We start from the raw sequence: 24,459 nt of genomic DNA, 5'->3' as shown, positions 1-24,459 counted from the left end.
CAGGCAGTGATTCTTTTTTCCACTCTTCTATTTTCTATTAAAAATGAAGGATATGAGGTTGGAGTTTTACCTTCTTCATGTCACCACTATTTGTCATCTCCACAGTTGTGTCTGAAATGGGGCCTGTTTGGGAGGAATTCTTCTTCCCCTGGCTCCAGCAAGGAGCTTGGTCCCTCAGTTCCTCTTGAAAAACTTGACTGCTTTTCTAGGATCCCCCCTCAGACCTTTTGGGGGCTGGCAGTGTAACTCAGTTGATATCAAACCCACTTTTCCTGGAGAAGTCTGAGCAGAACAGGGCCAGTGCAAAATATATTTTAGTAAAAAAAGAATCCAGCAATATTAGTTTTATTTAATATTTTAATTAAGTTCCACTTTCTATCCAAAGGTGGTAACAGGAAATGAATAAAACCATTAATCTACTAAGTAGCAAGTAGATCTCTTTTAGTATTAAAATATTCGAGTTTAAAAATATGAATGAATAAATATATAAACTAATTGCTTAAATAGATTTATAAAAATAGATGTGTTGTATAAATTCATAAATAAAATTCACTAGTAGAGAGAGAAGTACAAAATCAGCCTGCTGACAATCAGCTTTTCTTTTGAGAAACAACTGCAAGATAAAAATATAAATAACATTAAAATTACTGAAATTACACTTCTCTGATATATCAGGGTTGGTTAATTAAATTACCTTGACTTACATTAGTCCATCCTTATTACATGCTGTTGCAAATAAGACAGTATAAATAGTTTTATAATAAATACAATCAATAACACATTCATCCTTTAAATATTAAATTAAACTAGATCATATAGTTATAGAGAATAGCACGTACACTATCAATGTTCATTCTGGCATCAAACTGATAACTCCTGATAGGTCTCATTTACACAGACCTATCTTCAAGGTATTTTTTCATCCTGGCATGTCAAACTGCTCCTTCAGAGTACAGCTTTCCTGTAAGTTGCATGATGTCCTCATATTTCTTTAAAACCCACCAGATGTAGGTTTTTGTGTCTGCCTCGCCCATGGTCTGTTCCTGGGACTCCATCTGGGGCAGGTCCTGGCTGCTGCAGGTGTAGAAGGCAGAGCCTTGGCTCAGCGTGGTGTGCAGCTGGTTGAGGTTGGCCTTGACCACTCCTCTGGAGCTCTCGGTGCAGAAGGTTTCTATGTCGCCTCCCAGGGTTTTCAGAATGTTGTGGATGTGGTGCAAAGCACAGCAGTTTGCCTGGAAAGCTGGACATTTGGATATTCTGTCTGCCATGCCTCTGGCCTTGGACATAACTGTCCAGGGCTCAGAGTGGAATGTTGCAGAGATACACTTGTTCTGTGGGAAAGGAAGAGGAGAGAGAAATTGTTAATCCCTTAGTTTCCCTTTCTCATTTTCATAGCTTTTTGTGGGGTTTTTGGTTGTGTTTCAATCTTGTATCTGCCCTTGCTCCAACTGCCCTGAAATAATGCAATGAACACTTTTCTTCTTGCATGGAAAACAGAGAAGAGCTACTTTAGGTTTTAACCCAAATACTTCTTTTCTGGTAGTCTTTCTAGCGTTTTATAATAATTCAAGAGATTTCTCCACAGACATAGGCACAGCACATGGAAAATGGTGCACTTACATAGAATTCAAACAACTCATGTGCTTTCTGTTGTATTACTGATGCCAAGGTCGGTATCTCTGTAGTGAAATGATTCTGCCTCTGTCCTGTAGTCACTTTGCATTCTGATGTCTCTGTTGGTGCCATGGAGCCCAAAGGAACCAGTAAACAGAAGAGGAAGATTGCACACCTGTTGATCTCTGCATTCAGATGAAGAGAGGAAACCAAAAGGAAAGAAAGAATACAGTGATTAGTCTCAATCTTCTGCATAGTTTTTTGCAAATCTTAATAGTTTTGTGCAACGTGATACATTTGTAAAGCATATTGGCTGAGCTAGAGATGAACATTAGCCAGGGCAACCTTACAGCCTGTAGGAAGGGTAAGTCACACCCATGTTGTAAGTACATTCTTCTTTCTTTCTATATTTTTCATAGAGGAGCACGGAGGAAAGAAAAGAGAAAGCAGTTTCTATTTCTGCTCCTTGTTTCCCCATGTAGAATATGTTTAGAAAATTGTTTACCTAGGGTGATTGCTTGATTAGATTCTGGTGAGGATTGTTTGAGCCTGATGGCAAATCCAATCCACCTGTGTCTAGACCCTCAACAGAAGGTCACAAGTTTTAAGTTAGTTAAATATAGTAGTTTAAAAAAAAAAAGCATGTAGTTTTTAGTATCCCCTTTAAATAGTGTATTAATGTATTATAGTCTAGTTATAATAAAAAAATCATTCAACCTTCTAAACTAAAGTCAAACATCATCATTTCTTCCCACCAAGTTCACCTGCATTTACAATACACCCACCTGCTCTGCATTCCATGGTGGGATAGCACAGCGGTGGCTTGGCTGGGAGCTGGCCTTGGGGCTGGTTCTGGAGCTTCTGCCTGCCTGGAGTGCTGTGGATGGGGCCAGGCAGGCTGCATTTAAGTGCTCTGGAGCTCTGGAGTCCTGCGTCAGTGGCTCCCCCACAATACTTTTTTTTTGCTAGTGATAATTTGGGTTTTTTTTCTTTTTTGAAAGATTACATCGAAAGTTGATTCAAATGTGTCTTCGCTGATTGTGATCTACGTGCACAGTTTCAAACTGACATAGAGGGTGTCCTGTGTAATTTCTTTGATTAAAAGCTTGGCGTGGCCATCCCATCTAAATCTTTGGACTCTCCAAAGTGTGGAATTTATTTATAAAGGTGTTTGGGAGCATGTTATTGCTGCCCAAAGCCATTGCTTCTCCTGCAGAGTCACTGTAAGAGTGGGCCAATGCAGGGAGTGAAAAAGGCTTGTGTGCAAGGTAAGTCAGGCCTCTAGTTCCATGCATAAATCCTTTTGCTGGATGCCTGTAAGACCCTGTTCCCAAGGGATGCTCAGGAGCCCCTCTCCCCATCCCCTGTTGCCCATCTCTCCAACTCCCCTGAGGCTGTTTTCTGCATCCAGTAACCAAATGCAAGAAATTCTCATGGACACCAAAACAGAATAGGTGCTAAGTAATGCCAAGGAAGAGATGAGTTACCATGGTACAGAAAGGACAATTCTGGCAGACACTTATTTTATTTGAGGGTTTTATTATTATTTGGTGGGAAAATGGAGACAGAGAGAAAGATGTTTCTTTGTGCATGGCATTCTTTAGGAACGTCCCTACAAAGGCAGTGGTGGGTACAAATGGCTCCTTTCAAGCAGATGGGTGATCTTGAAGGGTTTCTTATTTAGAAACACCAAACCTGCAAAGATGCAGTTGGTCAGTGGCCCACAGGAAGATCTGTGGAAAGTGCAGGAGCTTGTACATAAAAGATGCCACTGGGCACTGCCAGCCCCCTCCCAGCTCTTCCAGGTGGGCAGAGCCAGGGAGATCAGACTGGGATCTGATCTTCCCCCAGGAGCAGGAGTATCTCTTTGTGCAGCACTGAAAGCAACGGGGCCTAGTTATTTTAAACAGTGATGCAAATAAAAGAAGCAGAATTTTTACAGCTTCGCTTTTCCACAAAACACAATTCAACCACTGGTAATTTTCTTTTCAAGACTTTCAGAAGATTTTACTTCATTTTCTCCTAAGGACAGAACTTTACCTGGTTATTCCACTCCAGGACATGCCATTATCTCATAGCCTGTGTATGCTGTACACGTCCTTTCCGGTCTGTACAGGGCTGTGATAAGCTGCTGAGCTGATAAGGGAGCAGGTCAGCATCCGTCCTGTAAAACCCAACCTGAGAAGTTCAGCTTTCCACCACGTAACCATCAGCCTCCACAAAACAACTGCAATTCATTTGGTGAAGTTCTGCTGACACACACTGCTCTGTCAGCTCTCTAAAATGGAATTTGTTGCCATTGCCGCAATACCTATCACTGGAAAAAGGAAATTGATCTCCGCATGTGAAGACCTGATGCTGACCTGATACACAGCTGTGACTTTTGTTCCTGGAGCTCACCTACTTTTTCCAAGTGTGGGAGCTGGTGTTTTCAGCTGAGAGCTTGTTTTCTTGATGGCCTTACATGGTTGTGTGGCAGTGCCCTCCACGTAAAGGGGAGAGCTGGGCTTTCAGAGCTGACTGAGACCCTGACTGCTTCCTCCCTGAAACCCGGGTGACACTCAGGACACAGATAAGGGAAATGGCAAATTCCATGCCACAGGTCCCCTGCCAGGGAAGAATGCTGATGCTGCACCCTGCAAGTGCAGCGTGAGGCCAAACCTTTCCCTGGTGGGGAGCAGCCCCCAGAACCCAGTGGGAACCAGAAAAACAGGGATGTATTCCCAGCCAGGCCAGCTTGTTCCAGACCTGCTCCACCCTCTGCTTGGAGAGTTTGGTTCCATGGCACCATCTCCTAGCAACAGGAACACAAGCCACGGAGCCAGGGGATTCCCTGCCAGGCTGGGGCTGCATGGCAGCACCCGGCAGCGTCTCGGCTGCTTTTCAGGAGCACCTGCAGCACCTGGGGCTGCAGGACTTCCCCTGTGGCCTTGGCAGCTGGGTAGGGGTCTGGGGGGCACAGCCGTGGGATGTGGCTCAGGGCTGCCACTGCTTCTCCTCTCTTCCTGTCCACAGAACAAATCCTGCCACAATGCCAGCACGAGGCCCCGGGCACAGCCAGCAGGGCTGGAGGAGGCTGTGCCACCGGGAGAAGAAACCCCTGAGGTGCTGCTGGAGCTGCTGAGAGACCAGCACTGCCCCCCGACTGCAGCCCCCAGGACCGGCTCCTGCGGGAAGTGGCCGTGCTGGCACCCGAGCTCCTCCGTGGCTCCAGAGTCTTCCAGGTCATCAAGTCCCTGCGGATACTCGACAAGGGGGTAAGTGCAGCTGCTGGTGCCCATAAAGCTGTAGGCCAGGAAACCTTGTCTTCCTGCTCTCAGGGAAAACATGTTGGGAAAAGGACACCTTGGCCACCCCATGGTCTTCCCATACTTCTAGCTGCAGCTAGAGTAGAGCTTCTCCCCACAGCCTCTTGAGGATGTTGTGCTAATCTATGTCACACAGATCAAGACATGTCCATGTCACCCTGGCCACACAGTGCCTCAGGGACAAGTTGGCCAAACCCAGCTCTTTGCAGGTGGAGGAAGTGGATGAGGGTCTGCTGCGGTTCCAGCAGCTGGAGGAACTCATCCTCAGTGCCAACCACATCAGCAGAGTAAACTCAGCCCACCTGCCCCGGACTCTGAAGGTGAGTGGGCAGGGCTTTGTGCAGCATGGGGCAGGAATTCCCATGTGGGAACACAGGGAAAGCCAAACAACTCAAGGGGGTGCCAGGAACAGCTCGTTGCCAACGTGTTTGTTGTTCCTTCTGTCCTGGGCAGGTCCTGGAGCTCTGCTATAATGTTGTGGGTGATCTGCAGGACCTGTCTGCTCAGCCACCCCCCGAGCTCCAGCACTTGGGGCTGGGCTACAACCGGCTGTGTGGCCCTTTCCAGGAAAAGCACTTCACTGTGGATTTCTGGTGATGCCACAGGCTGAACATGGGCTCCCGAAAGGGAAATGAGCAGATGTGAACAGTTGACCTCAAGCCATGAAGATGGCCCCTTTTGGGAAAATACAGAAGGGAAATTTTTGGGAAAATTCAGCAGGGTTGTTTCTTTGCTCTGTGTCTACTCTCTGTGCAGAGCAGTCTGTCTCTGCTGTCTTCTGTCTCATGCCCAGAGGTTGTTTTAGTCCTTAGCAAGGTGTGGAATGGGAAGATCACCAGAGGAATTGCCCTGACACCCTGCCCATCACAATTCCATTTCCCTGGGCAGTTTACTTTTTTCGTGTCCTTCCCAAAGCCACTGCTGGAAGTCTGTAAGCGTCTGAAGCATAGACTGCATCACCAAATGGTGCAGTGGGATCATCAATGGATGCTTAAGAAATGTTTCTGTGTTGCGGGGCAGACTGGCAATGGACTGTATAGCTCAGGAATCTGGAACTGGCCTCCAGATTGGATTCCTCAGTTCAACACAGTTTGTGCTGGGGAAATATGATTTTTGTTTCTGTTTTTGCCTCGGGGCTGTAGCTTTCTATCTTCAAATAGGTGCTGGCTGCCTTACATCCTTCTCTGGGTTTTCTCCTTAGGCCAAACCTTGTCTCCCTTGACCTGAGCTTTAACAGCCTCACAGACCTGCTGGGGCTGGTCTCCCAGCTGTCCACTCTGCAGAACCTCCGCATCCTGATGCTCCAAGGGAACCCACTGGCTCTCATCCCCACTTACAGAGGCTTCCTTGTGGACAGCCTGCCCAAGCTGTTCATCCTCGATGACATCCAAATATGGCCTGAAGAGAGGCAGCAGTTCCGTGGGCTGGCAAGGCAGCCAGGTGAGCCCCGCCTGCTGACCCTGTGATTCAGGAGTGGGGTTTGCGTTGTGGTTGAGCTGTGCAATTACAGGCGAGCTAGTTTCAGACTTTGGCCCAAGAACAACCAATCCCTGTCCCAGCACTGCCTCAGTGTCCTGGGCTACCTCAGCTTTTCTTCCCAGACACCAAATTTCAGATCATGCATTTCCCTCCTGATCTGTGGCAAGAGGAACATCAGTACTGGAGAAGGTGATCACAGAGTGCTGCACTGTCTGCACACAGCAGTGCCACCTCTGTGGTGCATCCCTGACTGTGATGAGAGCAGGAGGCTGGGGACACCTGGGATGGGAAGCCTCTCTTGATGGCCCCTACTCAATGAGATTGTGCTGGATGTGTTTTTTGGAGATTCAAATGTTGAAGGAGCAGAGCAGCCAAGCCAGGAGGTGTTTGTGTGGCTTTGTAGTGACGCCACATGGCAGTGGTTTGTCACAGCATTTGCACAGGCTGGTACCAAGGGATGCCAGCAGGCGGAACATGAAACCTGGAGGTTTCTGCTTGCTCTGTTCCTTCCTCTGGAAGGGAAATGCTGCAGCTTCATGGCAGGATTGTCTTGTTTTCAGAGCTGATCAGGAGTGAAGCACGAGTGGTTGTGAGCATTGGGGACATGAAGGGGCTCCCTGATCCCAAAGCTTTTCAGCAGCTGGAGGTTGGCTCCGAGGGTCCGTTGATCACCTACAGCTACTATGTGACCTACCAGTTTGCAGGAGGAGGGGAGCCCAAGGACAAGGGCAGTCCTGAGGTTTGTGTTTGATTGTGCTCCTGGAAACAAGCAGCATGGCAGGTCACAGCAGGGGGAACTGCATCTCCAGGCTATGGGGTGATGGGCCTGGTGTGGGGAGCAGCAGTGCTGGGGACAGAATTCCCATGTGGCTGCATCTAGCAGGACAATCCCCAGCTGCCCACATTCCACATCCCTCTTGGGGAGCCCAGAGCTCTGCACAGGGGAGTGCACTCACAGTCCCACAGCCTTCCTCCTGCTGACTGTGGCACTGAACTCCCCTCTTGCCATGAGGGTGGGCTGGAGAATAGGATTTTTGGAGGCAGATCCATCTATTCCAGGGAACAAAAATCCACCAGAGTTCCACAGTGGCCACACTGGATGTGGATAGCTCTGCTCAGGACACAGGAGAAACGAAAAGCCATCAGAAACCTCCAGCCACAGAGGAGCCCAAGGCCCACTCTGGTAATGAGGAATTACGGATCTTCTGTTCCATGACTCAGGGCAGGTTTATAGCTCATTGTGGGGGTGGTGGCATCAGGATGTCCCTCACAGGGCCAGCTGGGCTGTTCTGCAACTGATGGATAATGACCTGGCACCAGCCATGCTCTGAGGGTCCTTCTGTCCTGGGGAAAGAGAGGTCTCTGGACTTTTTTGTTTCCCTACACAGCGAGGGTGTTTGCCACCCCTGGACAGCCCTGGGCAGACACCATCGACTGCAGCTACAGGAAGGAACACATTGCCAAGAACTTGGTGGGGCTGAAGTCCTACCTGGAGACTGGAACAATTGTCTCAGTTGTGGAGGAGAAGGTGAGGGTGTGGCTGAGCTGGATGAAGGGGGAAGAGCTGCTGGGACGCCCAGCCAGTGGCATCACATTCCCTCTGGGAGGCAGGCTGGGATGGCAGCTCCTCTCTCTGGGCAGGTGCTCGCATGGCCTGTAGATCCAGAAGAAAATGCTGTCACAAATAAGGAAGGACAGGAGCTGAAGAAGAACCGTGCAAAGGTAGGGTGCCAGGAGAGAACAATGACTAAATTCTCTCTGAGTTGCAAAAACAGTGATGGGGGAACAAGGACCCTTCTCCTGGGTCAGCCTGGTGTGTCAGAGACCTCTCCCAGAGTCCCCCCTTTCTGTGGGGGGAAGGCAGCAGCTGTTGACACACACCTTGGCCAAGATGCAGTGGTGGGCAAGGGGCTGGGTTGGGGTTGCTTCTCTCTGATAAAGGGACCCCAACCTTCTGCTGAGGCCTGTCCCTGTGTCCAAGGACAAGCAGAAAAAGAAGAAGAAGCAGTCATATGAATTCCGCAGCGACCCTCCCATTCACAGCACCCTGGGCACCACGAGGGTGACCTTAGAGACCCTGCTGGCCACCGAGGACCTGGTGGCAACTGTGTGTGACTTTGGGATCCTGATCCCTGAGAAACCACCAGAACCACCAGTTCTGGAGGAGAAGGTAAGGAGCATGTCCCAGGGCAGGGCTGCAGGCTGGAGTTCAGCAAATGCCCTCTCTGGCCTGGGCATCCATCTGTCCATCCCTCAGTTCTTCTCTCCCCAAAATGGGGCTGAAATAGCCCTGTCTGACCACCATCCATCGCTGTGGTGTGGTTATTTAACGCTGATATTAGTGAGCAGTTCTGCTACTTTTTTTGGGCCTAGGAAAATAGATGAGTTTATTTTTCCATTCCAGAATGTGTAAGCAGCCATTTGTGCTTCCTCTGGTGCTCTCTCTCAGCATGGCAGCACATACCAGCTGTACCAACTTTCTGTTTCCTGGATTCTCTTCTCTGAGCAGCCACTGTGCTGTCGTCCTGCTCTCCCTCACCTCTGTCCCTGCCCCTGAAATCCTGGTGACAGCACTCATAATCATGATGACAGCTGCCACAGGACTGAATGAGGGCAGTGAGTTTCAACACACCCTTATTGTGGAAACATCTCTCTCCACAGGAGGTCAAAAAAGGCAAAGACAAGAGCAAAAAATCCAAAGCAAAGAAAGGAGACCAGAAAACCGCGTCTTCCGAAGGTGACAGAGGCTGGAGCTGGCGGGACAGAGGGTGGGGTGTGTGAGAGAGCAAACAGGAGCAGGCGGTGCCCGGCCACACTGCCAGCTCCAGGAGCAGGGACTTACTCACATCCTGAGCCTCGGGCCGTGAATACCGACATTGACTGCGGGGCTCTCAGAATAGCCTGGACTCTTTATGAGTCGGTGTCTGCAAGCACCGAGGGTGGGCTGCCAGCTGCCCTGGGAGACACACACCTACAGCACCCTGTGCCAGAGGAGATGGGCAAAGCAGATTTTTGGGTGAGAAAAGCGCTGCCCACTGTGTTGGCTGCCAAATGTGGGTGGTGGCGTGGGCGGGCAGCTGGGCAAGGGCTGCCTGGGATGCATAATGAGCTCCTCATTCACTGCCAGCTCACATCTCCAAGCACTTTGCAGAGGGGATTATTGTTCTCTCTGGTTTGGAGATGCAATGCACAGAGAGCCCCAGGTGCCCCAGCCAGCCCGTGGCAGGGCTGGGAACAGATCCCAGTCTGCTGTCACCCACGAGGACACCACCTCGACCCCGCTGGGGGTGTCCTGTGCCTCCCCAGTGTGGAGCTCAGGGCTGCTCAGCCAGCAGCCTTGCTTAAGCTGCCAGAGACAAACCTCACCCTGCCTCTTGTAGGTTATTTTTCCATCAGTCTTGGTTCTGACTGCAAAAATAGCAATGCCAGCACATTGAAGGGGTAACGCAAGAGCGGGAGGAAGTGGGAGAGGGAAGGGGTGGCCAAACAACGCTGAAAAGCTGCTCGTGGGTCAAGGAGGGCATGGAGAGGGCCAGGCCTCAAAGCACTGCTCAGAGCTACCAAAGGACTTTTGTGTTCCTGCTCTGGCATCAGATTTAAGAGTGCAATTAACCTAGAGAGCTCCAGGTTGCTTTCCTGTGCTCTGTCACCCGCAGCAAGGTCCCCATCTTTGGGGGGGCTCTCAGAGCTCTGCAGTCCTGGGCTGCATTCACGGAATCTGGTGGCCTCCCCTAGCAACCCGAAAAGCAGAAAACTCATTGAATTGCTGTCCCCCACAAGATGTGTATTTGCAATGTACACTCAGCCTGTTGCTAGAGCAGGCAGCTGCTGTCAAACAGCTCAGCTTCAGCCGTGGTTGTTTCTTCCTTCCTTCTCCCCCTGGTGTGTGGTCAGTGCGTGCAGGAGGTTTCCCTTCAGCTTGAACGAAGGTAAAAGTGCTGTTGTGTGCACAGAAGTGCTGCTGCTGCAGGAAACCCAAAACAATTAGACAGACATTTGTGCTTAATTTGGTGTCCTCATGTGCCTGTGCAGGTGGGGGCTGGCTTGGCTGCACTGTGAGGCCACTGAGTGCATATTTCAGATTGTGAGTGCAAAATTCACAGTGCCTAAAGATGAACTGCCCCACAGCCTGCTACACCCGCTGTCCCATGGTTGTGACTCATTGAACACCCCAGTTGTGGCTTTTTTGGGGGGCTGCTCAAGGCCTGCTGAGCTCAGTGTCTGCACATCCTGCCTGCCCTGTGAGTCACCAGCTGCTCCGGGGGTGTTTGACACTTTCACATCACCTGGGGACTGCCCTTGGAGCTGTGACAGTGGCCATGCCCCGGGGACAGGGGAGGACTCCCAGCCCTGTGTCCGGCAGGGCTGAGCAGGCACTCTCACAGCCGGGAACTGAAGCTGATTTGCATCCCTCAGTTCAGCAAATGCACACAAATAATAAGTCTTCTCAGAGGAATTGGGATCACTTCCAGACGGCTCAAAGAGGAAAGGCAGCAGGCTTTGTCACAAGTGAACCATTTGCCCAGACACTGAAGGATGTCTTCAGAAGTAGTCTCACGTAGGTCTCATTTTACCTCACACTTGATTTTCCAGGATCCTTGAAATAATTTATTTCTGCATCTTTTGTTTGCCCTAGGGCAGTTTCACAACAAAAAGCAAGTCTGCACCCAGGTCAACTGCCAGCCAAAGATGCTTTTTGGGCTTATCATCCAAAATCATCTTCAGTTTTCCCTGAGGCCCAGTCAGTGCTGACACCCTTGCACACTGCTGCTTGTAGGATCATTTACTCTCTCAAGACAGTGACAAATGTACTTCTTACCACAGGAAAAGGAAAAAACAAAGACACTGCTGAAGCAGAGGAGGGTCAAGAACTCCAGCCAGTGCCGCTGACAGTTCAATTCCAGATGCAGCTGCTTCGATGGCCCTTGGCAGCCAACACCCAGAGCCAGGAGAACGTGGCCAGGCCCGTGGGGAAGACTCAGTGATGTGTCCACAGCAGAAGCACGAGTGGAAATAAACCACACGGGAACGCTGCGTGGAGCTGCTTTAGCTGAACCGCCAGAGCTGGGAGATACCCGGGGACTCCTGGTGGTCTGTGCCCGGTGCTGAGCTCCTGCAGGAGCCGGAGCAGGCAGGGGGTGCGGGCTGGGTGTGCCGGGCCGGGGACACGCGGCCCCGGTGCCAGCGCCCCGCGTCCTCCGCCCGCGGGCGGGGCTCGGCAGCGGCGGGGCGGGGCGGCGGCAGCTCCCGGTGGATCGCGGAGGGAACGGCAGCTCCCGGTGAATCGCGGAGGGAACGAGGGAACGGCAGCTCCCGGTGAATCGCGGAGGAGGCTCCTTCGCCGAGCAGGGCAGGGCTTTTGCCGTGCGGGGTCACCGTGGAGCGGCGGCTCCAGCCCGGTCTGCGCGCCCCGGCGGGGCCGGGGGCTCTGGACCGTCCTCACCGGCAGCACCGGGTCCTGGTGAGAACCAGGGGAAGCAGCGAGACACGTCCCCGTCCCGGGTAAGGTGGGAGGGAACGGCTCGTCTTCATCTGCCCGCCCGGGGCCGGTCCTGCGCCGGATGCTGCCATGTATCCCAGGATTAAAAGCCTCGTGCTTTACATCTTCTCAATCACGCTGCTGGCCTGGGTGTTTTACATGAAGAAGGAAGCGAAGTTGGCAGCATCATCAGCAGAGCACAAAGTGGATGTGGTGGATCACAGGCTGCAGCCTTCGGTTCTGGACAGTGCTGAGCACAGCAAGTGTGTGCCGAACTTGACCTTTGCCAATGCTTTTCTCACCCTCCCGGAGCCTCACCGAGTCTTCCTAACCTACAAGCACTGCAGGAACTTCTCGGTCCTGCTGAGGCCTTCCAGGTGTAGCCAAGAGATGTTCCTCCTGCTGGCCATCAAGTCTTCCCCCATTAACGTGGACCGGCGTGTGGCCATCAGGAACACGTGGGGGAAGGAGGCGTCCATCGGGGGCAGGCGCATCAGGCTGGTGTTCCTCCTAGGGCGCTCCGAGGCCAAAATCCAGCTGCAGCCCCTGCACCAGCTGCTGGCTTATGAGAGCCAGGAATTCAATGACATCTTGCAGTGGGATTTTGTTGATGACTTCTTCAACCTGACCCTCAAGGAGCTGCATTTCCTCCGCTGGTTCATGGAGGACTGCCAGCACGCCAGGTTCGTGCTGAAGGGTGACGATGATGTGTTTGTCAACACTTACAACATCGTTGAGTTCCTCCAGGAGCTGGACCCTGAACAGGATCTCTTTGTTGGGGATGTGATCGCCAACGCCCGGCCCATCAGGAACACCAAGGTCAAATATTTTATTCCAGAGCTCATGTATGGGGCCACCTTCTATCCTCTCTATGCAGGAGGAGGGGGATACGTGATGTCCAGAGAGACAGTGCGTCGCCTCCAGAGCACCGCAGAGGACATGGAGCTCTTCCCCATAGATGATGTGTTCGTGGGAATGTGTCTGGCAAAGATGTCAGTGATCCCAAAGAACCATGCTGGCTTTAAGACTTTTGGGATCCAGAGACCTTTCAATCCTTTTGATCCGTGCTTGTACAAAGAGCTGATGGTTGTGCACAGACTGAACCCAACGGAGATGTGGATCATGTGGACGCTGGTGAAGGATGACAGCATTAGGTGTGCGGTGTCGGTGACACACAGCTACAGCAGGGGCTGGAAAAGGACCTACTGATGAGCCCAGTGGGATTGTGGCTGGTGACAGGGTACTTAAACTAAAAATCAGGTCGTGGTAGAAACGTGTCCGTTACTAACAGACTGCACTGGAGCTGTTGTGATTTGGTTTGCAGTGAGTTTTTCTGTCAGGGGTTACTTGAACCAATTGAATTGTCACAGGGTGGGGATGTGGTCAGTGGCTTCCCAGCCAGACTGTGTCAGGGCAAGTCACAAGTGCCACCTGCATGGTGTCTGACTGCTGGCCAAAGTCAGTCTCATGTGGGACAGCCAGCAATGACTAAGGAGTGATACAGCATTTGAAATTTACTTGAAGGCATGGAAGAAAGGCCAGTATGTCCTGCTGGGTCTGCTGTCCCAGGGCAGTGACCCCACAGCTCCTAGCAGACAGGAGGAGAAAGGGATTGGAGCGGGGAAGGAAAAGCTTCAAGAATAACATGGCCTTAACACAGCAGTGACCATGATCTGAGGGACTGGGCTCTGCCCCCAGCCCTTTGGCTTTTGCATAAACTCACAACAGGTTTACATGCACTGGAAACTTTAGCACAAACACTTTCTGATCTGGTTTAAGAGGAGCCACGTGTTTTGAATAATTTTGGTGGTAGGAAAAGTGGTTGTAGCGTCCCATGTTGTGTGGGAGGTGTTTGGTTTGTTGTTGTTGTAATGTGTATAAATAAAATATTTTTCAGAAATATTTACATGGGAATATTCTTAGGTCTTCTGAAAGCTAAGAGCCCTAAAAGCCAGGGAAGGCTGAGATGTGGTGCTGGGTATTTGCATTAAAGAGGATAATGTTAGTGGAAATGGATACTGGCACTTCTGTGAGTTGTTCTCTGTCCTGTTCAGACAAGATGCATTGACCCAAAAGTGATAAATCTGAATGTGCTGGAGTTGCTAATTTGAGAAAAGATCAAATATAGAACTAGGTTTTGATGGTACTTTTGTGAAGCTTATCACTATCTTGCTGCTAGAGCAGGAGCTGTGGATGAGCAGGAAGCAGCCTGGAAGCCTTAGGGGGAAAAAACAAGCAAATGAGTAAAGAGGAAGTGTGCGATTAGAGCAAGCCGAGCCCTTTGTGCTGTGCTGCTGTAATTGTTGTCTCTAATGCCAATTGCCCAGCACCAGATGGGAGCTGGAGCTTTCAGAAGTGCCCAGGAGGTGCTGCCAGGAGGTTCCTGCTTGTCCTACAGACAGGGACACCCTGAGAGCAGAGGTGTGGGAGCTCTCAGTGTGATGCTGAGGGACTGCTGGTAAGATGTGCTCTCTTGGCCTTCTGGAGCACCTGGGATAGCTCTGGCTGAGCCCCAGGGCTGACCCAGGCTCTTGGGGCAAAGGTGGCACCTCACAGGAGCTGTTTCTGTGCCAGGTGTGAGTAGGGGTTTGTCTCAAAGAATTGGTGGGTATCCATCCTCAGGGTGGTCTTGTGCAAGTTGTTACTGTGTTTTCTGGCTGCAGCTCCAACAGGGTTTCATTAACTGTTGAGAAAGTGCCTGTGTGCAGTTTCAGGTGTGTAAACAAGGCCGAGTGCCAGCAGCAAATGCTAGGCTCTGGGCACAGTTCTCTGGGCACTGCTGCTGGTCCTGGGGAGGACACTGGACAGGGTGGGCACCCGTGGTGCCCTGTGAGCTGCTATGCCAGCACTTTTGTGATCCACTCCATGATTCCCAGTGCAAACTCAGGAGCACAGAGCATGATGTCATGTCTGTTGTGGGCCTAGGTGTGTGGGCTAACCCCCAACTGGCAGCTCTCACAGCCTAACAAAGGTGAGGGACTCTTTTCTGCCCTGTTTTGGGGTGATTAGTGCTCCTCACCCCCACTTTGACTTGGCTGGGCTGACTGGTTGGTTCCAGTCACGTTGGGCTGGATGCGTGTGGAAACAGCTCTCGGGCAGGAAGCGCTGTACGTGCAGTGAAACAAGAAGTGAGGTCACAGCAGGGCTGGGAGCAGGCTCTGAAAGGGGAAGAGGGACTTTCCTGGCTTTGCAGGCTCCTGGCAGTGCCATGCAAACATCTGAGTAGTTACTGTGGCATCCTGAAAGGTACACAACTTGTTTGTGCTCTCGGGTCAGGGGCTTGGCAGATGTTCTTCAGCTGCACAAGGTACCAAAGGAGAGCAGTTGTAGTTAAAGGTTGACCTGAGGCTGCATTTGGCTCCTGAGGGCTCAGCTGTGCCACCACTCCAGTAATCCTCTCATCACAGGAGTTTTTTTTCCCCAATGCTCAAATCCAAAGCTGTGCTTGGCACAGCAGACACAGGCAACCCCCCATGAGCTGAATTCCAGACTGTGCATCCTCCTTGGATACAGCAGCAGCTAGTGAGGAGCAAGCAAAGATGGTTTGTTAATTTTCTTTTTTATACATAATCTATAAATGAACAGTGCTGTGCACCTGAGATTGTATTTGTTCCAAAGGCAGCCAAAATGTGACACCTTTTATGCCATGGTCAGAAAATTCCTGGTCAGGCACAATTCAATTTAGTAACACCACCCTTGACACAGATACATCAGATGCTAATCTGTGGTGAAAAACCTTTGATTAATGTGTGTTTTCTTAAACAACCTGGCAGATGTGGATCCAATCATCAGTGATAAAGTTCAAGTGGATGCTGTTCTACAAAGCAAATTTCACACCCGCTGTCAAGTTAGGAAATGAACAGAGCGTAAGACACCTGTGGTTTTGAATCCTGCAGTGAAACATTAAGTTTGCAGAAGAAATAATTAAGATTATTTCCTGAAATTTGCACTGGAAAGCATTAAAATATGTAAAACTATTTTGCTCAGTGCTTTGTAGAACAGTACACAGCAGTTGCCAAAACAATTTTGTTTATAACTATAATATATTGAAAATCAAACTTCCCCCAGAGGTGACTCTGGGTGAGATAAGTTGCTGTGCTGGAAAAAAGTGCACAAAGAGCCTGGGTGACTCCATGAAGTTCTCAGCTCCAGAGCAAATATTTCCCCTGACTGCAGCTCAGTGTAATTTGGTGCAGCTCCCAACTCAGAGGTTGAAAACTTTTAAATTCAAATAGAAAGCAGGGCCTATTCTCTTCCCCAAATGGACACACCCACAACAAGCTGCTTTTGCAGAGTTTAATAAAGCATCTCATCACAGACATTATTTATCTCACAGGTTAAAAACAAGGATTTTTAAATACACTTCTCTGGCTGATCCTTAATGAGCTCCCACAAACAGACCAAGGGAGCAGCAGGACCCTCCAAGCAGAGACACAATTACCACCAGGCCATCCCTGATAACAGTCTTCACATTTGCATAGATAAACATTTAAATAAATGAATCCAAAAGTATTACAAACAAGGTGAGTTACAAACAAATCTGAGGCCTTCCAAATACTTGATTTGTAAAGCAATCCTCTTTTTGGGAGAAAAAAATGGAATCACAGGCTTATTTCAGCAGTTTTACACTGTCCCACACTTCAGAGCTTGGGACTGTTCCACTTGTGATTGACCCTGAGAGTTCAGTTCTGTTCAGTCCTCCCGAAGGTAAGGGTCATCATCTGCATTTCCTAAAACACCCTGTGGCAATGAGGAGTCCTCTCCTCTGGCTTTTATGAGCTCGTCTGTCTGAACTTCAGCTAATTTGGTCTCTGCTTTCTGGGACAGCAGCCGCACCTCTTGCACCTGGGACTTCACCACCTGGATGTGGCTGCGGGCTGTCACCGAGGCCTGGTCTGCACCTGCAGGGAAGGATCAACACTCTGGGTTACAGGAGCACTGGGCAACCCTTCAGCTAAGGAAAGGATGGGATTATCATCTGCTTTGCTTTGTTGTGATGGCTCTTGGGCTGTATGAATGCATTTACTGTTCATTTACCTCAAGCTTTTTGTCTGCTTTGAGATGCCACTGCTGCCTTGAATTCTCCCATCCCAGTGGGATACAGCTGGAGTTGGACAGGAGTGATCAGCTTGTGCCAGTGGGTTTGAGAGCTAAGCCCAGCCCAGTCCTTGTGTGCCAGAACCTTTCAGTCCTCGTCCCATCCTGCCACCTACAGCAGTGGGAATACCTGTGGCACTGCTGAATTCCCACCATTCTCTGCCCATGCTCCCACAGATTTCTGGCTCTTCTCCAGGCACTTAGAGAATTAGGGTGTCTCTGTATATTCACTGCTTTCCCTCCCTTCTCCACTCCAGTAACTTTGCCCATTTACTACAAACCAGTCCATAACTTGGCTCTCAAATCTCTCCAGGGAGAAAAAAACAAAATTAGTATATTTTCCTTTTTTAATATAACTAAATCCATCTGGAAAGTCCTCTTGGATTCATTGGCAGCCTTGATTCTGTGGCTCCCAGGACCATGTTTGAGCCTTGCATTTAAAAATAACCAAACTCTTCCCTGAGACATTTTTGCCCACGGTTAGTCTTGACCTAAACCACATGTGATGTTTCCAGGCCTAGTTCTCAGAACACACCTACAGACAAACTTGCAGCCAAAAGCAGAATGTATGTGCTCAGCACCTGTAAAAACCAAGCACCAGCTGTCAGTTGTTGTGTTAACTGAATGCAGATTTGCTGCTCACCCGACTGATAGGCAGCCTCTGCCGCCATCTCGGACAGCCGCAGCGCCGTCATCCAGCTGGATTCCAGCCTGAGGTACTCCTGCTGCTTGGTGGTCATCTAGGAGCAGGAGACAGAACCAACAAGGTGTAACACACCCCAGAGCTCTCCTGAGCTGTGAGAGCAGGGCTGGAGAGGCAGATGGTGAGGGAGGTTTGTTTGCTTACATCCACTCTGGCTCCTATGACCACCTGCCAGACTGCATCCACCTCTTCCGAGTTCATTTTCCCAAGGAGATTTGAGTATTGCTTGTAGAGAGACACCAGGGTATAAACTGCCTGTGAAGGAATCATTTTGCACAGTTACCACCACAGCCTACACAGCTCTGGCGTTGTCTCAGGGTTACCTGGTGTTAATTAGCAAAATTACTCTTCATACACTTGATGTACTGACAAGGATGCAAACTGGAATGCAAGTACCTTACTCAAATTGGCACTTTATTTGCAAAATTAAAACTGTGTCTTCTTGTTTCAGACTTAAGTATGGCTCATGCCATTCTTCTGATGGAACTCAGTTAATGGCCTTAGAAAGACTGAGAAGGGCAATAAAATGCCCAAGAACAGAGAGCTCAGTACACAGGTAATATAAATAATTGTTAAGAGTTTCTTCAGTCGTAGTTCTGAGTTCCAGGGTTATTTTGCCTAAGTGAAAAAAGGGACTTCTTAAAAGGGCATGAGATGACAGGACAAGGGGAATGGATTCACACTGACAGAGGGCAGGGCTGGATGGGATGTTAGGGAAAAATTCTTGGCTGTGAGGGCGGTGAGGCTCTGGCACAGGCTGCCCAGAGAACCTGTGGCTTCCCCATCTCTGGAAGTGTCCAAGGCCAGCCTGGACAGGGCTTGGAGCAAACTGGGATAGTGAAAGGTACCCCTGCTCATGGGACTGGATAAGATTTAAGGTCCTTCCAACCCCAAACCATTCTGGGGTTGTCTAATTTTAACCCCAAAGCAACAATTTCACAAAGCTAAAAGTAACTTCCACATTTGGTGTAGAACATGGCGCCCGAGGGACCTGACATCTTCAACCCCCCTCACCTCCTGGATTAAATTAATTTTTCAAAAGCCCCTTTTGAGCATGGTTTAAGAGGTGTAGCTAGTGCCAGAGCAGCAGTGCCAGGCGTGAGGCCCCTGGGCTCACCTTGGTGTACTCGGTGAGCGCCTCGATCAGCGCGTAGGTGGTCTGGGAGAGCAGCGTGGCCGTGCTGTCTGTCACCAGGGACACGGCTCTTCTGATCAGGGCGTCGTTGCTGAGGGACCCCGAGCTCTGCTGCTGCAACACAAGACACCCCTGTGACCTCATGGGACCTCGTGGGACCTCCTGTGACCTCGTGGGACCTCGCCATCGCCTTCCCCACGGACGCCACTCAAACACAGAGGTGAGGAAGAGCCCGGCTGCGAGGCTGCACAGCCAAGCTCTCCCAGGAGAGAACCAGGACAAGCAGGGGGGTTTGGGTGACAAGGAGGGGTGCTGGGGGTACCTCCACGACGGGGACAGCGCACAGGGCCACCCCCAGCCCCAGGGCCTGGTGCCACCGCCCGCTCCCGCCCGCGAGGCCTCGCTGCCGGACGCCGGCCAGGACCGGGAAGCTGCGTCTGGAAAAGCAAGAGGCAAAGTTTAGCAGCAGAAACATCCCAGTGTGGGGTGGGAAACGGGTCACGGAGGAGAACAACACCCAGCAGCTGTTCCAGGGGAACTTGTCTGTGCCAGGCTCCTGTGATGCAGCTGCCTGACGGTGGATGAGTAAGTTTGTTTCAAAGTTTGTATTACTGTTTAATCGTAAGTGCAAGAAAAGGCAAGCACAGTAACTAGTGCAATTTTAGTACTTCCATAGAGAAAATGTATATTAGCTGGTATGGGCACACTGCTGATAGTTAATAATACTGGAAAATAGGTTCAAAAACATGCTTAAAAGTGGCGTGTGGTACATGCAGGTGAGAAATATGACAGGTTTGTTACAACGCAACAACACTTGAGACTCTGTGGCCACTTTTATTTACAACCCAAGCTGTGAAAACGCCCTGGGGTCAGGGTCTATCACGGAAATACCCGAGCGGAAAAACAGAAGGACAGAGCAATGAGACTTTTTGTTGTCGCTGTTGTTCTACAGCAATTTAATGAAAACAACGGGTGGATTTTCCTTCTTTTACGCCGTGCACTCTTTAACCTACAGCCTGCGGCTGGGGAGCCTCTCCCTCAGCCTCCCCCCCGGCCCGCCGCGGTACCTGAGAACGGAGCAGCAGCTCCGCAGCCACCGCCCGCCCGCCGCCATCTTGGCCCGCCCGGCGCGCGGGAAGTGACGTCATGTGGGCGCGACCGCGCCGGGGCGCGCGGGTGAGTGGGCGGGGCCGGGAGCGGCGCGTGCGCAGAGCGCGGGCGGGGCGCGCGCCGCGCCGTGAGGGCAGCGGCGGGAACGTGAGGGGGACGGAGCGAGAGACGTGATGGGGGCGTGCCAGGGATGTCCCCAAGGATGTCCTCAAGGATGTCCCAGGGATGTTCTGAGGGATGTCCCAGGGATGTTCTGAGGGATGTCCTCAGGGGTGTTCCCAAGGATGTCCCCAGTGATGTCCCAGGGATGTCCCCAGGGATGTCCCCAAGGATGTCCCCAGCGATGTCCCAGGGATGTTGAGAGGGATGTCCTCAGGGGTGTTCCCAAGGATGTCCCCAAGGATGTCCCCAGCGATGTTCCAGGGATGTTCTGAGGGATGTCCTCAGGGGTGTTCCCAAGGATGTCCCCAGCGATGTCCCCGCGGCCCCTCCGCCCTCACAACCCTGCGGAGCACCCCCGACACCTCCTCTGTGTTCCGCTGGGATGTCCAACATCGCACGGGTCAGAAATAGGCAACAATTTGCCCAGCTGCTGGGAATGAGGTTACGAAACAGGGTCTTGTCTAATTGTTACAAAATGTGGAATGTAGCAATTCTAAAAATTCTCTAAGAATGGACTGTTCTTTGGGGTTTGGTTTTGTAGCTTTCAAGCCTGATAAACAATATTTAATCCGTGAAACGGAGTAGCCAACAAGCTTTGAGTGATGTCCAGGTGTTAGAAAATGAAATTACTTGGTGGTGGAATTGCCTTGATAAGGGCTTGATGTGTTTTAGTGTCATTAGCTCTGGGGAAGGTGAACAAAGCTTGGGAAGAAGGATTTGGACAAAAGGAATGTGGAACTTACGGGTCATGAGGATATTGGGTAGAACCCCCAAGATAAGGAAGAAACTGAAAAAACAAACTTCCAAAGGGAATTCCATCAAGGACAGATCATGACCACCAACTCAGAGACACCAGTGCTCATCACGGCCATGGTTTAATTAATCTTTATTGTTCTAAAGTACACAATGCTGCTTTGATTTTGGGTAGTTCCATACTAGTGATAATCTCCACCTTCTCCACCAAAGGTTTCCTGTGCAATTCCACACAAAATGGCCTTGATCAATTAAATCTATTCTTTCTAGTTATAGCAGGAATCCCTGTTCTCTCTCCTGTTTTCAGAGACTCAGTCAGCACAGGTTACTTTACTGAGGCTGTGCTGAATCACACAGTCTCCATCTAACTCCATGCTTTAAACATTTGTTCCAGAGCTTGGCACGCCTGACAGCACCAGGTAACAACTCTGTACCTCATAAAACTGAAGGAAGAGGGGAACCTTGTGCTGATCTGAAATGTCTTTTTCTAGGACTTCTAAAGCAAATTACAAGTAATTTCTGTGTGTCTGCCTTCACACCCTTAATGAGGCAGAGCAGGACAAGGCAGGACTTGTTTGTTGAGATGCTGGAGCGGTGCTGCATCCCTGCCATCCCCTGTGCTGCACTCGGCAGAGTGGGAATCTCAGGAGAAAACTGCTGGGAGGCTTTTAAATAGTTCAGAGAACAGAAACAAACGTCCAGGAGACAAAGAACTGCGAGAGCCACAAGGATCTGTAAACTGCATGCACAGGGATACCTTTTCTCTTTTAACCTTTATTGTTTTTACATAGGAAAACAAGACTGCGGCGAGGCAGCAAGAGCACAGAACTCTTGCAGGTTTGGCGCAGGGGGAAGGGGCCTCCATCCCGTGTGTGGAGCTGTGCTGTGGAGCCGGGTGCCTCTGGAAAGGCCGCGGGAGCTGGAGCAGGGGCAGAGCCCTCATTTGAGCACCAGGAAGTAGGTGGTCCAGCCGGCCAGCAGCAGCGCCCCGAGCAGCACCGTGTAGCTGAACAGCACAAAGGCCAGCAGCTCCCGCAGCACCTTGAGGAAGTGGATGGCGAAGGAGTCCGGCATGGCTCTCCCGGCTCCCTGGGGCTGGCTGCTCCCTGCTCCTCCCTGGCCTGGAAGCAGAGGAACAAGGTGAGTCTTCACAGCAGGGACACCACCCTGCCATGGGGAGGAATCCTGTTGATAACCACCTGGAAGGTTGTTAGCGACTGGTGTGGGCCTGTTCAGAGCCTTGCCGAGGTGTTGGAAGAGTGTTTGGGATCTGATCAAAGTCGCCAGATCAGGACTGGTAAGGAAGCAGGTGGAAATACAGACACAGGCAGTGGGCATCCTCCCAGAGGGTGAGGCTGGGGGCTGTTAGAGAGTCCAGCTGGCTCCTGGAATCTCTCCCCTGGGGCTGTGGCTGTGTGTCCAGGAAGCGCCAGGAGCAGAGTGGCCGCTGATGGTGCATTACCAACAGCGTGTTCTGATCAAAGTGGTCAATTCCTCCAAGGAAGCCACCATTAATATTTAATTCTGTAATTGCATCTAATGGAGGTACTGGCACAAACTGAGCCTTTTGTTTAAGAATGATGAAAACTGAGGCTTAAATACAAGTTTGCACAGGCAAATATTTATATCTTGCGTTAAAAATAACCATTAAACGGGAGACATGGGATAAGATACCTTAGAATTCATCTTCTAGCAGTATTGTATAGTCATGGGTACGCATTGCTCTGGAAGTGATTGCTCATTTGTTAGTTTAAATTAAATCTGAACTTTTCCCCTGAAGTCACTGGCTTCTTAGATTTGAAGCTGTGAAAACCCACCTAAAAAATTCTATTATCTCTTCAATCTACGTGTTCTTTTAAATTTTGATCGTAACTGTGCCTGATCAACAATATTGACGCTCTTAGTCAAGCACGAAAGGGAGTTTAAAATCAGACTTAGGATAAAAACCAACCCAGAAGGATTGTTTCCCTTCTGAACAGCCTAAAGCCAGCTAAACCGAACTCAATTCCTGTCCTGCTGATAAGAATGTTTTTTAAAGAGGTCTTATGATAAGGAATTCACTTTTTGGTGTTGTTTAACGAGTTCAGCCACTCCATTCCAAGCTCAGGCACATGTATACAGTACAGGAGTTACAGCATTTTTAAACCAGCTGTGGCTTCTCTGTTGTTCAGAGCATTACAGATTTCTGTCCATAGGTTATGCGACATTTCTGGTTATCTAGAAAGATGCTGATAAAGAAATAAACTGCTTACCCAGGCAGATGAGGGGCTCTGCTTCGGCAAGTTCGTGTTTCTCCCTAGTTCTGTTGTGCAGCTGTCCCTTGTGCAGGGGTTTGTGCCGGTGCTGATCCCGCCGTGGTCCGGGAGCAGGAGCAGAGAGTGTGTGTGAGTGTGTGCAGCCCACACGAGGACTGAGCTCTAGGTGTGGTCAGCACCGGTTATGATCCGACAGCGCCGTGGTGCTCGTGGTGCTCGGAGCAGCCAAACGCTCCCCTTCCCCTGGGGGCTTTTGGTAACAGCATTTCCAGAGTTCCAGTGCCAGGGCTTGGAGTCACCAGATCAAAACCTGCATTTGTTGAGATGTGGGGGTTTGCCTCTAACAAAACGTTTTATTCCGTTATCTCGAAGGCTGCAGTGCCTCTTGCTCTGTTCCCTGAGCGCCCTGTGCTCTGTGAGCCACTCGGGGAGGAGGATGTTCACACACAGCTGGGGCTCATCCCCAGGGTGGGACAGTGCAGGCTGAGCCAGGATCTTTTACCAAAAGTCGGTGAAAGCTGAAGGCAGCCTAATCACTGCTGTACTGTCACCCTTAGCCTCCTTTCCAAGGAGTCATCCCGACCTTTCAGAGCTCAAATGATGCAGCTCCTTTGCAGTGAGGGGAGGAGAGAGCCAGGCTCTGTTTATTCTTAGCAAAACTGCTTCTGATAATGTATGAAAAGTGAAAGTCTTTTGGGGTAGATGTTGGGTAATATTTTATTTTTTTTTTTTAGTAACGTAGACAGCAGAGAAGGAAGATTATGTACTGCAAATCAAATCTCTTACCTACAAAGATATTATGATGTAGAAAATGGTCCCTTAATTTAATTAGGTTCTCATGTTATCAAATTATTACCCGCATGGTCAGCAGGGCCTTGGACAGAAGCAGAACATCATCAGCTGCTCAGGAAGCCTGTTAAATAGTAATTGCTCCTCCAGGGAATTGATCAGCGTCAGGATGGTTTTTATTTTGTTGTTTAATAGTTTCCAGGAAGAGGCTTTGTCTGGGTGCAGTGGTTACATGGTTCTCGTGTAGGCTGCAAAAAAATAAGCTGCAACGTTGGTGATTAATTCAGAGTTTACCAAGTGTCTGGTGTAAACTCTTAATAAAAAAAATTTTGGCTGTAGTGTTACTGACTGCTGGCCACTTTGTGTTTTCCTTTATTCCCCTGTGGTGTAGCTCAGAAACCAGCCTGGTCAGTATTTCCTTGAGGTTAGTTCAACTGTTAAGATTTAATTAAAAAAAAAAAAAATCTGGAAATTGTGATACTACAGAGACCCTTCAAGGCCAACCCAAAGAGATACCATTGCTCTGAGTCAATTTGTTCTTTTTCTCTGCACAGTAACATCTAATTTTTGATACA

General features: G+C 50.1%; 5 protein-coding genes across 11 annotated transcripts; 2 read left to right on the top strand and 3 right to left on the bottom strand.

The window, feature by feature from the left end:
• Positions 1-827: 827 nt before the first annotated feature.
• On the bottom strand, positions 828-2,551 carry LOC146766017 (uncharacterized). Its single transcript, XM_085592772.1, has 3 exons — positions 2,400-2,551; positions 1,621-1,799; positions 828-1,331 (listed from the first exon to the last, which is right to left on the bottom strand). Exons 1-3 carry the CDS (start codon positions 2,413-2,415, stop codon positions 933-935), a joined length of 594 nt encoding a protein of 197 aa, XP_085448898.1. The 5' UTR covers positions 2,416-2,551; the 3' UTR covers positions 828-932.
• A 1,899-nt stretch (positions 2,552-4,450) lies between these two features.
• Positions 4,451-11,435, top strand: LRRC43 (leucine rich repeat containing 43). Its single transcript, XM_031506209.3, is given in 13 exon segments — positions 4,451-4,555; positions 4,630-4,741; positions 4,744-4,871; positions 5,132-5,242; positions 5,376-5,515; positions 6,124-6,362; positions 6,962-7,140; positions 7,461-7,584; positions 7,790-7,929; positions 8,043-8,123; positions 8,383-8,571; positions 9,063-9,138; positions 11,226-11,435. Coding segments are annotated over 13 exon segments (1,770 nt in total). The 5' UTR covers positions 4,451-4,465; the 3' UTR covers positions 11,387-11,435.
• A 198-nt stretch (positions 11,436-11,633) lies between these two features.
• On the top strand, positions 11,634-13,782 carry B3GNT4 (UDP-GlcNAc:betaGal beta-1,3-N-acetylglucosaminyltransferase 4). The gene has a single exon (XM_021544602.3). It carries the CDS (start codon positions 11,971-11,973, stop codon positions 13,087-13,089), a length of 1,119 nt encoding a protein of 372 aa, XP_021400277.1. The 5' UTR covers positions 11,634-11,970; the 3' UTR covers positions 13,090-13,782.
• A 1,382-nt stretch (positions 13,783-15,164) lies between these two features.
• DIABLO (diablo IAP-binding mitochondrial protein) lies at positions 15,165-19,948 on the bottom strand. Of its 7 annotated transcripts, none has more exons than XM_085592764.1 (7): positions 19,883-19,948; positions 19,138-19,252; positions 18,798-18,929; positions 17,825-17,935; positions 17,621-17,717; positions 17,513-17,558; positions 16,163-16,781 (listed from the first exon to the last, which is right to left on the bottom strand). In XM_085592764.1, exons 1-7 carry the CDS (start codon positions 19,927-19,929, stop codon positions 16,676-16,678), a joined length of 654 nt encoding a protein of 217 aa, XP_085448890.1. In that variant the 5' UTR covers positions 19,930-19,948; the 3' UTR covers positions 16,163-16,675. The 7 variants fall into 7 exon arrangements, with proteins under 7 accessions (XP_085448892.1, XP_085448890.1, XP_085448891.1 ...); XM_085592765.1 differs by having other exon boundaries at positions 18,798-18,926; XM_085592766.1 differs by lacking the exons at positions 16,163-16,781; positions 17,513-17,558 and adding an exon at positions 15,165-15,399.
• A 1,646-nt stretch (positions 19,949-21,594) lies between these two features.
• On the bottom strand, positions 21,595-23,248 carry LOC144247221 (uncharacterized). The gene is made up of 2 exons (XM_077787311.2): positions 23,093-23,248; positions 21,595-21,961 (listed from the first exon to the last, which is right to left on the bottom strand). The coding sequence occupies exon 2, from the start codon at positions 21,912-21,914 to the stop codon at positions 21,780-21,782; it is 135 nt and encodes a 44-aa protein (XP_077643437.1). The 5' UTR covers positions 21,915-21,961; positions 23,093-23,248; the 3' UTR covers positions 21,595-21,779.
• Between the last annotated feature and the right edge of the window lie 1,211 nt (positions 23,249-24,459).

This window comes from Lonchura striata, chromosome 15 (assembly GCF_050655825.1).
Source record: "Lonchura striata isolate lonStrDom1 chromosome 15, ASM5065582v1, whole genome shotgun sequence".
Lineage (NCBI taxonomy): Eukaryota > Metazoa > Chordata > Aves > Passeriformes > Estrildidae > Lonchura > Lonchura striata.
The sequence above is the reverse complement of the archived record's forward strand: the minus strand, read 5'-3'. Positions and strand labels throughout refer to the sequence as shown.

Coding starts and splice junctions, on each gene's coding strand:
- LOC144247221 (XM_077787311.2), bottom strand. CDS start 21,914: ATGCCGGACTCCTTCGCCATCCACTTCCTCAAGGTGCTGCGGGAGCTG.
- LOC146766017 (XM_085592772.1), bottom strand. Junction 1,332..1,620: donor ATGAGTTGTTTGAATTCTAT/GTAAGTGCACCA, acceptor CCTTTCCCACAG/AACAAGTGTATCTCTGCAAC.
- B3GNT4 (XM_021544602.3), top strand. CDS start 11,971: ATGTATCCCAGGATTAAAAGCCTCGTGCTTTACATCTTCTCAATCACG.
- DIABLO (XM_021544603.3), bottom strand. CDS start 19,929: ATGGCGGCGGGCGGGCGGTGGCTGCGGAGCTGCTGCTCCGTTCTCAG. Junction 17,936..18,797: donor CGCTCACCGAGTACACCAAG/GTGAGCCCAGGG, acceptor ATTCCTTCACAG/GCAGTTTATACCCTGGTGTC. Junction 17,718..17,824: donor TCATAGGAGCCAGAGTGGAT/GTAAGCAAACAA, acceptor TCCTGCTCCTAG/ATGACCACCAAGCAGCAGGA.